The following is a 12,823-nucleotide window of genomic DNA, read 5'->3' as shown; positions in this document are numbered from 1 at the left end:
AGAAAAGAAATCAATCTAAATTAAAATCGAATCCAAATTCAATTCAAATTTGATTGGACTATAACCAACTAGAGAGAATGAGGAGTGAGTTCAGGAGGCCAAGTACTTTAGTGGTGTCATAGTACCTTCTTTTTCTTTTGTAGCATACTTGATGAACACGATGATGACTTTTTTTTTTCTTTAGTTTTGGGTTTTAGTTTCTTATTTTACTTTTACTTTTAAATCTTTAAAAAAATAGTTTCTCATAACGAATCCACGTGGTGCCATATGATTGGATTAATGGGACAAAAAATATTGACAAAACTTTAACGGAATGATTAAATTGACGTGTGGTATTGAAAGTCAAGGACCAAATTTATCGATTTTTGAAACTCAAGGACCAAAATAAAGAGTTGGATCAATGTCAATGACAATTTGCGATAAAAACCTTTATTTTGTATAATCCACGTGTCGCCATTCCATTGGATTTGTGGGTCCCACATACAAACTAACAGAATAGTTGACAAAATCTTGACGGAAGGACCAAATTGATGTGGCGTAGTGTGTCAGAATGATATTGATAGATTTTGAAAGTAAGAAAACAAAATGATGAGTTTGATCAATTTCAATGACCATTTATAGTAAAAACCCTAAAAGAAAATTGTGCACATTACGTAAGTACATGATATAAAAATATAGAGTAAATTGTAGCTATCATTCCTTAACTTTAACTCAATTGGAGTAATAGTCCCTCAACTAAAAATTCATTACCATTGGTCCCTCAACTCATCAAAACATGCAGCTATGGTCTCTCAACTAAAAATTCATTAGCATTGGTCCATTAACTTTAATTCAACAGGAGAAATGATCTCTTAACTTTAACCCAATTGTAACAATGATCATTCCAACATAACTTGTTTTGACAAAAAATTTGACGTAGTTGATGAAAATGACCATAATTACACACTTTGATGAGTTGAGGGACCCTAATTGTATAAATGGTTATTCCAACATAACTTATTTTGACAAAATTTTGACGAAATTGATGAAAATGACCATAGCTATACATTTTGATAAGTTGAGGGACCAATGGTAATAAATTTTTAGTTGATGGACCACTGCTCCAATTTGATTAAAGTTGAGGAACCATTGCTACAATTTACTCAAAAATATATTGTCTCACTTTTCTCTTTTGTAGATTCCAAAAATATAGAAATTTAATGATTTAATTTAGTAAACTTTAATGAAAAGTTCCTGATACTGTTAATTTTAACGAAAAATCACATTTTTACACTAAAAATCAATCTTGGTACTATTTACTTTACCCTTTATTTTGTCATTTTTCTTAAAACTCAAAGTTTTCAAGTCATTTTCACTAGTTTCTCTTTTAATTTATTGAAAAATTTTAAATTTATAATGATTGATGTGGAAAGAAGTTGAAGAACTTTATAAAAAATTTGAAACACACCATTTCAATTAATAAAATGTCATCATTAGGAATTAAAACCTAATTTTTCTTATAAAAAACGTGGGAAAAAAAAAATGAAATGGAGATAAAATGCTTATCGGAAAGTAGTTCAACTAAAGAGAAAAATGTTGGGGTAATATTAGGAAGATCAAAATTTTAAAACCACATTTGCAAATTAAATGATGTGGTTGTAGATGGTTGAATTATTAATTAAGTATCGATTAATATGCTTGTTTTTTTATTTGTAACACATCATTTGTTTTACAATTTAGTTTAAAAAAATTGATATTCCTAACATTTCACAAAATGTTGTCTTAAAAATAAAAGACGAAAGGATGGTGGGAATGTCATTATGAGCATGTCTTTCGCTTTTGGCGATCAGAGTTTGTATTTTGTGGGGTAAAGGAAAGCTTAATGATGAGTTAGCACCTCGTGGAGAATAATGTAATAAATGATGATTCGGTATATTGTTACGGTGACGTATAATGCAAATAATATCAGGATGTGTAGTACTTTCTTTCCACATGTCTTAATATTATAAATACAAGATATCATTACAAGGTGTATTCATGTCAAATAAAATGTTCTCCGCATATAAGCAAAAGAGCAAAAACTTCGTACAATTTACTTTAACTTGTAACTTAGCTCGTGTGACACGTGACTAAAAATATGACTTCTTACAACAAATGATTACTTTTCTTTTGTTTTCAAAATTTATTTTCTTTTGATGCTCAAGTAATATCCTGAGGGAACACATTCATTCTGTTGTTCCCGACTGCATGTCTCTTTGATATTTTTTTTACGACAATTATACTCTAACTTAACCAAGACTTAACACGTTGTTAAAAAACCAAGACCTAACGCGGTGCTAAAAAAATTATTTTGTGTTGAAGAAAAATTTGAATAGACACGAAAGCTCCCCACCACCAAATCCGCCGCAACAACCACTCTTCTCACCGTAATTGCTAACAAGCCTCATCTCTCCTCTTTGTCAGTGAAAAAAAGAATAACTATAATTCAATTAGATTCCAATTGTCGACTATTTAAGTAGTAGACGATCAATAAGATTCGTCGACTCTGATTCAATTCAATTAGATTTTTATATTCCGGTTCAATTCAATTTCTTGATCGTTCATTACTAAAAGAGAACGAATAAATCTGTATTCTTGCCAACGACGATCATGATACCTGATGTAATGTAGGAGAAAAGGAGGCTTAGTGCTGGTGTGGTGGGGTGGTTGTTGGGCTGATGTGGTGGAGTGTGGCTATTGTGATCATGGTATGGGAAGGGATGAAGAAGGTTACGGGTGGTGGTGGGTTGTTCTGCTTTGCTGATTTTTTGATTCTTTTATCTTATTCTCTATGTATTACTAGTTAATGTTGGAAATTATGTTATTAGATGATATTATAATTTCTAATATTTAATGAAAAATTGTTATTATTTGCTACCGTCAATTAGTGAAAACGGTTTTCTTGTTTTAAATAGGAGCCATCTTTTGTAAAGCGCGGGCATTATTCTTCAGAGGTAGCAACTTATGTGTAACTTTATGCTGAAAACTTATACTTGTATTCTTAGTATTAAAAGGTGTCAGATGGTTTATAGCCAATAGATACATAACTTATCAAAGGGTGCCTTGAGTTTTATATAAACTCAATCACTCCACTCGTAGTAGAAGGGGCTAGTTTGATATTTTTGTATTAAAAACAAAATTGTTTATGTCGTGTTGTGAGGATAATCAGCTGTTAGGTAAAACAGCAGGTGTTTGGTATACTATATTTTCAAAAGCAATTTTAATACGAAAATCAGTGTCAAAGTGTTTGTTAATTTTTTTATGGAGAAGTGCTTTAGGTGTTATAACGACACTAAAGAGTATAATGTTCAAAGTGTTTGTTTGACAAAAAAACTAAATTCCTCTACATATATTTTTTTTAGAAAAATATATGTTTGTCATGAATGTCACTAGTTACACGAAATTATACCTCGAGAATAAGGGGTTTGCATGCACTAGTCTCTCCCAACAAGAAAGAAAAAACCCAATACATTCTGGTGTTTATTTTTGCAAACCCATGTCAGTTCCGAGCCTTTTCTCATTTTCTTCAAGCATGTCAAGAATTCGTACATGGCAACGACAAGCCTTCTCTAAGAATTTTCCCAATCCCGGAGAACGGTGGAAGGAGAGGGCGTTAGGTAGTCAACGTATAATAGAAGTTTAGTATATCTGTATCGATGTTTACCACGTATTCCATACCAAGCTCAGCAACTTCTTCCTCCAAAACTACTCGCACAACATGCTAAATTCAAATTTTCAACATTTATATTAAACAGTACACATAATATATCGTGTGAACAGCATTCTCAGAGGCAATGTAACCTTCAGTCTATGACTAACTGAAATATGAAACAGTAGAAATCTTTTGAACAAGTTTGTAATGGAGTGGTGATTGATTAAAGCATATAGAAATGCAAGTGGTGATTCAGATGCAGAGCTATGAGCTGTTATATACATGCTTAACACTTCAAACCCATCATACATGACAAAGCTCGGAGTACAAATTCCGGTACAAGCAGGACAAAACAACGAAGCATGCTAGTGAAAAGACAGATGAAAAAGATGATCAAACCGAACGACAAGGATTTTTATGATTTGAGAAACTACACCTGGATTCTGTAAACAATTCCAGCAAGTTCATCACTTGTGATTAAATTTCATCGCATTCTAAGTAGTTAAGAATCTACTTCGCATTGTGATCAAGTGATTAGACAACATTTCCTTCTCCACATTTGACAATCCTATGATAATTTAGCTCAAACAAGTACACCGAGATACTCATGATAAAATGCTCAATATACATTGATGATCCAAACTACATTTCCAAAGGCGAGAACACACCTCGATCAACCAAAAGCGATGAGAACAATTGTATTAATACTAAAACATAAATCCAGACAATGGAATTCATTACCAATTACAAAAGGAATCTGAAAACCCATTCGATTACCTAACGGGCCTTTTTCTTTCCAGCAACTGTGACCCTCTTACCCTTCAGAGTCCTAGTGTTGTTCTTGGTGCGCTGTCCTCTGCAAGGCAATCCCTGACTGTGGCGTATGCCTCTGTAGCACTGAATCTCCTTGAGTCTCCTTATATTCAAGGCATTGAATCTCCTCTGCAACACCAAAAAAATCCCAATAAAACTTCCATCCAATGGAAACTGTGGCCATATCCCAAACCAGTCATGCAATCCCACGTGTGAAAGTTAGGACGTAATTCATTGACTTGAGATACCGCCACAATGATATCCCATTATATGAAAAAGGAAACCCTAACAAAATAAGGGGGCATTCTGCTCCAACCACCGCAATTGATTGCGGTTAGAGGCGAAGGTGGCCTAAACTATCTGCCACAAAAATATCGAAATTTAAACTCATCTAACGCCAATAGCAGTGAGCAAAAGTATAAAGTTTTGAGGGTTTACCAAATCTCCTTCAATCATGTACTTGGAGACTTCATCTCGGATAATGGTGAGTTCTTCTTCCGACAAATCTTTGGTGATTTTGTTCTCCATGTTGAGGTCGATTAGGATTGTTCGCGCCCTGGTACGCCCAATTCCATGAACGTACTGAAGAGAGTACTCGACCCTTTTGTTGTTGGGGATTTCAACTCCGCCAACACGCACGCATTTGATGCTCAAGCCGCCAACCTGCGCGGAAATCGACAAGACCCATGAACTTTGAGCTCGACCCATGAAATTTTGAGCTCGACCCAGAATTTAAAACGTGAAATTTACCTGATTGGGGGGTCTGATTGGGAAGGAGAGGGTGTTGGAGAGGGGATTAAGGTTTCTTCCATTGCAGATTACAGAGAGGGAGGGTGCCAGAGGCATTGCCAGTGTTTGCGCCATGGTTGTGAACTCTGCGTGTGTGTATGAGTTGTGAGAGCGATGAGCTTTGTTGTGTTTGTGTGTGGACGAAGACGATGGGGTCGAGCTTTATCCTCTTATGGCAAAATCTCAAATGCGCAACGCTGTATGTGCTGCTGCTTATCAGCGCAGCGTTTCGACACCGTTGGATCAAATATGGACAGTTTAGATTATGTTGAGATAAAAAGGTTTCAAGTGGAAACGGCTGAATACTTGGTCGCGGCTGAGGTTCTAGCGGTAGATGTGGATTCGAATGGAAGCAGAGAAGTAGGCCATATTGTTCTAAAAGACTCTAGCGCTAGTCGGACCATAGGGTGGAACCTAGCGTATAAGCGGTTAGGCTGGTGAGGGTTTAAGCGGATTAGACAGATTTACGTATATTTATTATGTTATATAAATAAATGTATTTATACCTAAAAAATACATATAATTATATTGGGATATATAGATTGTAAAATAAAACAACATAAGTTATAAAGTATTAGGACCTATTGAAAACATGGAGAACAAGCATATAATGAGTGTTCATCCAAGTATTCAACAAGTCTCTTACTTTTATTAAAAAATTAAAATGCAAAATGAAAGTTATCAATTTTCTACCTAAGTGAGAATTGCAACTTAGACGGGTTAGGCGGATGACTAAGTGGGTCTAAGGGCACTTTCTTAAGTTTCAAACGTCTAGGACTAATCGGGCGGTAACTAGCCTCTTAGCGCTTAGACGACACTAGCCGGAGATTTTTAGAACAGTGCTTGTAAGGAATATGAATTTGAATTATTTGGATTCTTCAGTTTTTTGTCAATTAAAATATGGATAAGGATTATTCATTAACTGTTTTCTGTACTTTTTTTTGAAGTTGTTGTATCAAATTTCAATGGCCCCGATTGGTAGATCCCTAAAATTAGGATGCATAGATCCGGAAAGGATCCATGTCACAAATGTATTAAATTGGAAACGAATTGAAAGTGGCGAGTTCACCATCTGCTCACGAAATTAAAAGAATTTTTTTTAACAGAAGCGATCATTGAAGTTGACCTTCCCCTCTCCAATAAGTCATTTATTTATGCTTTTTGACACAAGACAAAAATTGAAGTAGGAAACCAACAATTTACACAAACATTTCTACAATCAAGTGAAGAAGTAAGCATAATTTCTAGCTAACTAAGCATGTAATTGAGGTGATATACAAATTGTAGGCAAAAACCTCATTTTTGTTTATTATATTGGATCTAAACGCTTGTCGATCTTTCATCGTGTATTTTCCGAAGCTTTATTTATCTTACACTGTTACTGTATTAGATACATACACCTCCCCATGGTTTTCTAACAAATATACATGCAAGTAAGAAACAAACCAGAACCTCCTATATAACAGCAGAGGCTGAAAGGTGCCTCGATCCAAGCCTTCTCTTCCGTAGACGCTCCGCAATGATAAAGGCCAGTTCAAGAGATTGGGAAGCGTTGAGCCTTGGGTCACAATGGGTGTGGTACCGTGAACTCAGATCATTATACGTTATAGTTCGTGAACCTCCTACACATTCCGTCACGTTTTGCCCTGTCATCTCTAAATGAGCACCTCCTGGGTAGCTTCCTTCTTGATCATGGACATCAAAGAACGCTCTCAACTCAGCCTGAGAGTAAATTACAATAAGATCATTGCTCCTATTACAGTTGGACGTGTTACTGCAACAAAGAAAACTACCAATGGTGATTGGTGTTCAAGCGCATCGAAAGGGAATTTATTTGTTTTGACCAAATCACGGATTCATTCATTTCATAAGATGTGCAATGATTAGAGCAACTGCTCAAAAATAAATCATTAGGCATTTGACTAGTAGTTTTTCCAGCAAACTAACAATCAATCGGGCCATATATGTGAATGGCCAGCACTTCAAGCATTTTCTTCTCAATGGAGTGAAATAAAATCCTACAAATAAATAAATTATTTTATTTGGAAATGAAATCATACCTTTCACTTCACGGAATGCAGTTATTTTCCATTTTTACTTATACTTTTTTTTGTGAAAAAACTATTTTCAACTACGGTAGAAATTGGTAGACTTACCTGACTGCAGAAATTGCTAGACTTACTTGACTGTGCACATTTTGACAGAATAGTGAATTTGTGCTATGTCCAAAACCGTTGAGCAAGGAAAACAAGTGGCAAGTGTGAAAGTGTAAATTTATGACATCATACCCGTATTGCATCGAAGGAACGTGTTTTGAGTCCACACGGAGCTTTGATAGTGTTCCCATGCATAGGGTCACTAACCCAAGTGACAATTTGACCAGCTCCACGAACTGCCCTGATCAGATGAGGAAGCTTCACTCTCATGTTCTCAGCTCCCATTCTCACAATTACGGTTATTCTTCCTGGTTTGTTCTTGGGGTTTAGGATCTCTATGAGCCTAACAAGTTCATGTGGATCCATTTTATCACTCGCCTGCATCACAATACAATCTATCATACACCACCTACATTTTCTGGTAGGAGAAACAGAAATATGTCTATCAGATTCACAGTCACAAACCAAGTTATTCAACTAAGACTTCCAAGTTCATCATAAATAACTACATTAATTTTGTTCATACAAAATAACAAATGAAAAGGAATTTAGTATCAGAAATAAAAAAGAAGTATTTTTTAGAGCATAAGTGAAAGCAGAAGTGCAGGATACCTTGACGCCAAGGGGATTAGCAACTCCTCTCAGAAACTCCACATGTGCACCATCGAGTTGACGGGTGCGTTCCCCAACCCAAAGCATGTGAGCAGAACAGTCATAGTAAAGCCCAGAAGTAGAATCCTCCCTAGTAAGTGCTTGTTCATAAGGCAGAAGCAAGCATTCATGAGATGTCCAAAACTCTGTTGAGGTCATGATTGGGTGGTCAACTGTGAGTCCAGCAGCAGCCATAAATCCAAGGACCTCATCCACCCGGTTAGCCAACTCGCGGTATCTATTGAGCCAGGCCAATTTTATGGTTAAGCCTAAACTTTTTCCCTAGTACTGGAAATTGAATATACTCAGTTGAACTCTAAAGCTACTGCAAACTAATCCACATAGAAGTCAAAGTATGTAAGTTTTGGAAATACACATGTTGAAACATTATTCAAGTACGGAACGTACTTCCTCATTGTCATCTCAACTATTTGTTCCCTTCTTCTCCGTTCATAATAAATTCTATTCTATTGAAAAACATCATTAAACTTAAGTGTGATGCTCAAGACAAACTAATAGCATGATCTAGGGCATGTTTGGAATCCTAAAGAATGCACTCTCATGTTATCATACACATACGCAGTTAAGCTAGATGTAGAAAAAGGACTCAACCACCTAAATGAGGTCATCAAAACAATCAAGCCCACATCACTAACTGGTTTTCGGGGCCTTCCAGCATGAATTATATTATCCGAAACTTCACTCATATTCAGCACCACTTTAAAATAGAAGTCTATTTAAGATATCATATGTGATGATGTGTGAAACACAAAGTGGTTACTAAATAGTGAGGACAGAAGTTTGAAACTATAAAGGAGCAAGAACCATACCTATCCCCTTGCTCACTATGCTCTGTAAAATCCAAATTCCAGTGGATGACTCTCTGCATGGCTGCATACCCTCCAGTTGAAAATGCCCGCAGGAGGTTCAAAGTTGCCACAGATTGGGAATAAGCCCTAATCATCCTGCTGGGGTCCGGAATTCTTTCTTTTTCATCAAATGCATCACCATTGACATTGTCACCTCTGTAACTAGGCAGCTTCACACCATTTTTCTCTTCAAATTGATCCGATCTTGGCTTTGCAAACTGGCCAGCCATTCTCCCTACCTAAATTATCATAGCCATAATCTATGTCACTCAAACTCACAAACATTAATAATTATTATATCAATCAGTTAAAACTCAATGGCAAATAATTACAGATTAGAAAAGTTTTACCATTACTCATTTCTAAGATTACAGTTCTATCGTAGGGAACCAAAATATCAAAAAAAAAAAGAAAAATAACAAGTTTGGTTCTTTTTATTTTTATTTTTATGAAAGACGATATTGTATTATTGGAGAATAACAAAGTTCAGTACAACGAGGGAGAAAATGTTGGAACCTAACACCCAGAAGAGGGCGAAGGACAAGGCGAGACAAATGAAACATAAAGGCTTGGTTGTTGGACTCCTTTCATAGCCTTACTCTCCTTCCTCTTAGAACGTGTGGAAAGAAGAAAGATCCCAAGACTAAGGTCCTTGAACTACCAAAGTATCCCAACTCCCAATAGAGCATCTCTGAAACACGGATGGAACTACGAGTCCTCAATCAAAAACAACAAAGCCTTATCCCAATCCTCAAACAATGTATCATTAACGAGTTTGGTTCTTAAAATTCAATTAGCATTCTACCTACCAATGCAGTCAATATACAAAGTCATATTTGAATATCATTTCTAATTTCATCAATTAATTTTTATTAAAGGACTGAAACAATCATAAGCCGATAACTAAAATTTCAGATAACCCAACGAACACAAATCCCAGCATGCCTCCTAAAAAATTAAAAGAAATGCTAAATATTTGAACAGAAATGATTAAAATACATGTTGGTTTTAGAAGAACAAAAATAATAAAATGGAAGAAAGAAAGAGGGAGGAAAGCAATAACCTTAATAACAGGCATTTGGCCACCAAACATAAGCACCACACCCATCTGAAGAAGCACACGGAAGGTGTCCCTTATATTGTTAGCATTGAATTCCTTGAAGCTCTCTGCGCAATCACCGCCCTGAAGAAGGAAGGCCTGCCCCTTAGCCGCCTGACCCAGTTTCTCTTCCAAGCTCCTCGCCTCTCCGGCGAACACAATCGGCGGGAAGCTCTCGAGGGTGTTGAGGACCGACTGCAGCTCCTGCTGATCTGGGTATTCAGGGAGCTGCATCGCCTTCTTCGCCGTCCAGCTGTCCAGCGTCCATTTGTGTTGTGGTTTGAAGGGTGATTCGGAGGACTTTGAAGGGTCGGCGGCATGGACGGCTGAGATGGGTTTCTGGGTTCGGAGGTGGGGCTGCGAGTGGTGGTGGTTATGAGGTTTGATGGGTTCGGGGATGATGAGGGATTTGAACGAGAGAGCAGTCTGAACAGAGTAAGCTGCAATCGCCATTTTCTTGCACGGCAATTTTGGATGTTGGAACTTGGAAGAGAGGACGTTTCTATTATTTTATGTGTTCTCTTTTACTTATTTTATGTTGTCGGGAGTGATTTCTGCGCAATTATTAACCAAAAGATATTGATTGATATAAATAGCAATAAAGTTTGATCGATTTCGTTAATTTAGTTTTTGATATTTGAAATCAATTGAAGTGCATTTTGAATTTGTTAACCGTCAATTATTTTGGTCATTTACAACAAAGTATCCTTAATTTTACTATTTTATTAAATTTAAAAGAGTGAATTGACGAAAATACCCCTAGAGGCGAGATCATTGACTTTTGTTGACCGTCTTTTTGTGATGCGTGTGAGTTACTATTTTATCGTATTCTCAAAGTACTCGACGGTACGAACGCGTAGGTCCAAGCGGAATCGAAACCAGAGTTATGGTTAAAATTTTACGAACTTACGATGTTCCAGGACATTTTAATATTTTTTGTGTAGGATTTTCTGCATGGTGGGACCCATCCACATGGGTTTCCTATCCTCTTTGTCCCCGTGTCACTTCTTCTCCCATACTCTCTTTGATTCCCTCACCTCTCATTTCAAACTCTCTCTATGCTTTCTGTGCAACGCAGGGCAAGTGAGCCCCATCGCCGTATGCTATGTTCTTCGGTGAGCTCAGTTGAACCAGCCATTTGCAGCAGGCCTCGTAAAAAAACACCATCAACGTGGATGCTTCCTCTCAACTCTCTCCCGTTTACCTCTCTCTGCAAGTGTAGAGAATGAATCGTACGCCATCACCGTCGTTAGCCACATACAACCAGTGTACTCTGGCGAGTCCTCAGGTCACCATATCACCCTATCTCTCTCATATGTTTTTTCTCTTTCCCTCTCACCTCTTTCTCAACCTATTTCCTTAACTCTATTTTCTCTCGGTGAAACATCGAGAAGTTGCAGTGGCCAACACCATCGCTAACCACCCAGGACGATGGCCATTTTGGCGAGCAATATCACACAACCTCGTCCTTCATCTTGCCATCTTCCCTCACAAACTCTTTGTCTCGTCGTTTTCCCTCTCGGTTCACTGATACACAGCACCATCGCCACCCAATTTCGCGAACTCTGGTGAGATTTCTAGTTCTCCGATCAAGGTAAGCCTCACATCACCTATGCCATTCCTCATATAATAATTCAGAAGTAATAATGTTGACGCTGAATGTCTAATTTGGTGAGGTTTGATACAGAAACATCTCGGGGAAGAACTTCCCCAGATTCTGGAATATTTAGGCTGTGGCCATCATGCCACTTTCAGGCTATTTTTCCGGCCAATGCCAACCACGACTCGGCCTAATCTTGGTATGGATTTGTTCCTCTCATGCTAAGCTTCATTTCCATATAAATTATGTTGAATTTGGTTAAGTATCAAGCTAGAGATGAGCTCTAAAATTTGGGAAGAAAATATGCAAAATCTAGAAATCGTGAGGAAGGTGCGTGGAACCCAAGGTCCCTCCTTAGGTTTCTCGATGTGTTGAATCCGAATCATCTCTCTGTTTCCCAAAATTTGACCATTTTCAAATAGTTTCTTTATTAGCCGTACTTTGTACGAAAACACGTTTATACGTTAGTACGTTATATATTTACATAAATGGTCTCATTTCTAGGTGAAACGCATTGCAAGGATCATCGATGCCCCCGAGGCGAGTTCGACCCGACGACATGATTTGTGAGTGGGTCTTTTCTTTTATAGTATATATATTTGTTAGTTTCCATTAATGTATTTGAAAAAGAATTTTCTACGTCACACCTAGATTATGGTAATGTATATAAAGTTACCCTATTGAAGAAACTCATGTTATTATACTACGTCCTACGGGATGCACATATATGCGTATTAGTATGGATGCTTTAATAGTATTTATGGTTATGAATAATATTTCATTGACTAGGGTTATTGAATTATCGATTTACCATTGCATGCTCATATTTGCATTATCTGCTCATCGTGTGCTGCACTGGTGTTAGTACTTACCAGGACCAGGGCCAGTTTTTCACGTGTATGTTCACATCGCACCGTACGCTTACTTTGGATCCATTGTAGGTATCAGTCATATCCTAGATTGCTATAGGTAATTAGGACTCGTATACGATGCGCATAGTGCTAGTCTTCATGTGATTGTAGTACTAGAGCGTAAATCATTATTACACTCAGTCATGTTCATGTTAGAATACCTCTGCATGAACTCGTGTGTCAGCATATGTTAATGAGCACTCTATGTGATATGTTTATTTTTGTGAAATATTGTGATTACTGGAAGTTATAGGCCTATTTACGA

The 12,823-nt window shown here is 37.1% G+C and overlaps 2 protein-coding genes and 1 long non-coding RNA gene across 3 annotated transcripts; 1 reads left to right on the top strand and 2 right to left on the bottom strand.

Annotated features, from left to right (window-relative positions):
- Positions 1-4,278: 4,278 nt before the first annotated feature.
- LOC126622116 (30S ribosomal protein S13, chloroplastic-like) lies at positions 4,279-5,460 on the bottom strand. Its single transcript, XM_050290775.1, has 3 exons — positions 5,234-5,460; positions 4,922-5,146; positions 4,279-4,612 (listed from the first exon to the last, which is right to left on the bottom strand). Exons 1-3 carry the CDS (start codon positions 5,345-5,347, stop codon positions 4,448-4,450), a joined length of 504 nt encoding a protein of 167 aa, XP_050146732.1. The 5' UTR covers positions 5,348-5,460; the 3' UTR covers positions 4,279-4,447.
- A 1,093-nt stretch (positions 5,461-6,553) lies between these two features.
- On the bottom strand, positions 6,554-10,589 carry LOC126622105 (phospho-2-dehydro-3-deoxyheptonate aldolase 2, chloroplastic-like). The gene is made up of 5 exons (XM_050290761.1): positions 10,012-10,589; positions 8,910-9,187; positions 8,041-8,317; positions 7,561-7,806; positions 6,554-6,994 (listed from the first exon to the last, which is right to left on the bottom strand). Exons 1-5 carry the CDS (start codon positions 10,498-10,500, stop codon positions 6,728-6,730), a joined length of 1,557 nt encoding a protein of 518 aa, XP_050146718.1. The 5' UTR covers positions 10,501-10,589; the 3' UTR covers positions 6,554-6,727.
- A 524-nt stretch (positions 10,590-11,113) lies between these two features.
- On the top strand, positions 11,114-12,372 carry LOC126622119 (uncharacterized). Its single transcript, XR_007623336.1, has 3 exons — positions 11,114-11,641; positions 11,735-11,846; positions 12,152-12,372. It is a non-coding gene; the product is annotated as an uncharacterized LOC126622119 (long non-coding RNA).
- The last annotated feature ends 451 nt before the right edge of the window (positions 12,373-12,823 follow it).

This window comes from Malus sylvestris, chromosome 5 (assembly GCF_916048215.2).
Source record: "Malus sylvestris chromosome 5, drMalSylv7.2, whole genome shotgun sequence".
Taxonomy (NCBI): domain Eukaryota; kingdom Viridiplantae; phylum Streptophyta; class Magnoliopsida; order Rosales; family Rosaceae; genus Malus; species Malus sylvestris.
The sequence above is the reverse complement of the archived record's forward strand: the minus strand, read 5'-3'. Positions and strand labels throughout refer to the sequence as shown.

What these genes read in the sequence shown, in the direction of transcription:
- LOC126622105 (XM_050290761.1), bottom strand. Translation starts at nt 10,500, where the DNA reads ATGGCGATTGCAGCTTACTCTGTTCAGACTGCTCTCTCGTTCAAATCC. An exon ending in CTAATCCCCTTGGCGTCAAG is followed by an intron (nt 7,807 to 8,040) that starts GTATCCTGCACT and finishes ATTGTGATGCAG; the next exon opens with GCGAGTGATAAAATGGATCC. An exon ending in GTTCCTTCGATGCAATACGG is followed by an intron (nt 6,995 to 7,560) that starts GTATGATGTCAT and finishes ATTTACTCTCAG; the next exon opens with GCTGAGTTGAGAGCGTTCTT.
- LOC126622116 (XM_050290775.1), bottom strand. Translation starts at nt 5,347, where the DNA reads ATGGCGCAAACACTGGCAATGCCTCTGGCACCCTCCCTCTCTGTAATC. An exon ending in CAATCAGACCCCCCAATCAG is followed by an intron (nt 5,147 to 5,233) that starts GTAAATTTCACG and finishes ATTTCCGCGCAG; the next exon opens with GTTGGCGGCTTGAGCATCAA. An exon ending in ACATGATTGAAGGAGATTTG is followed by an intron (nt 4,613 to 4,921) that starts GTAAACCCTCAA and finishes TTGGTGTTGCAG; the next exon opens with AGGAGATTCAATGCCTTGAA.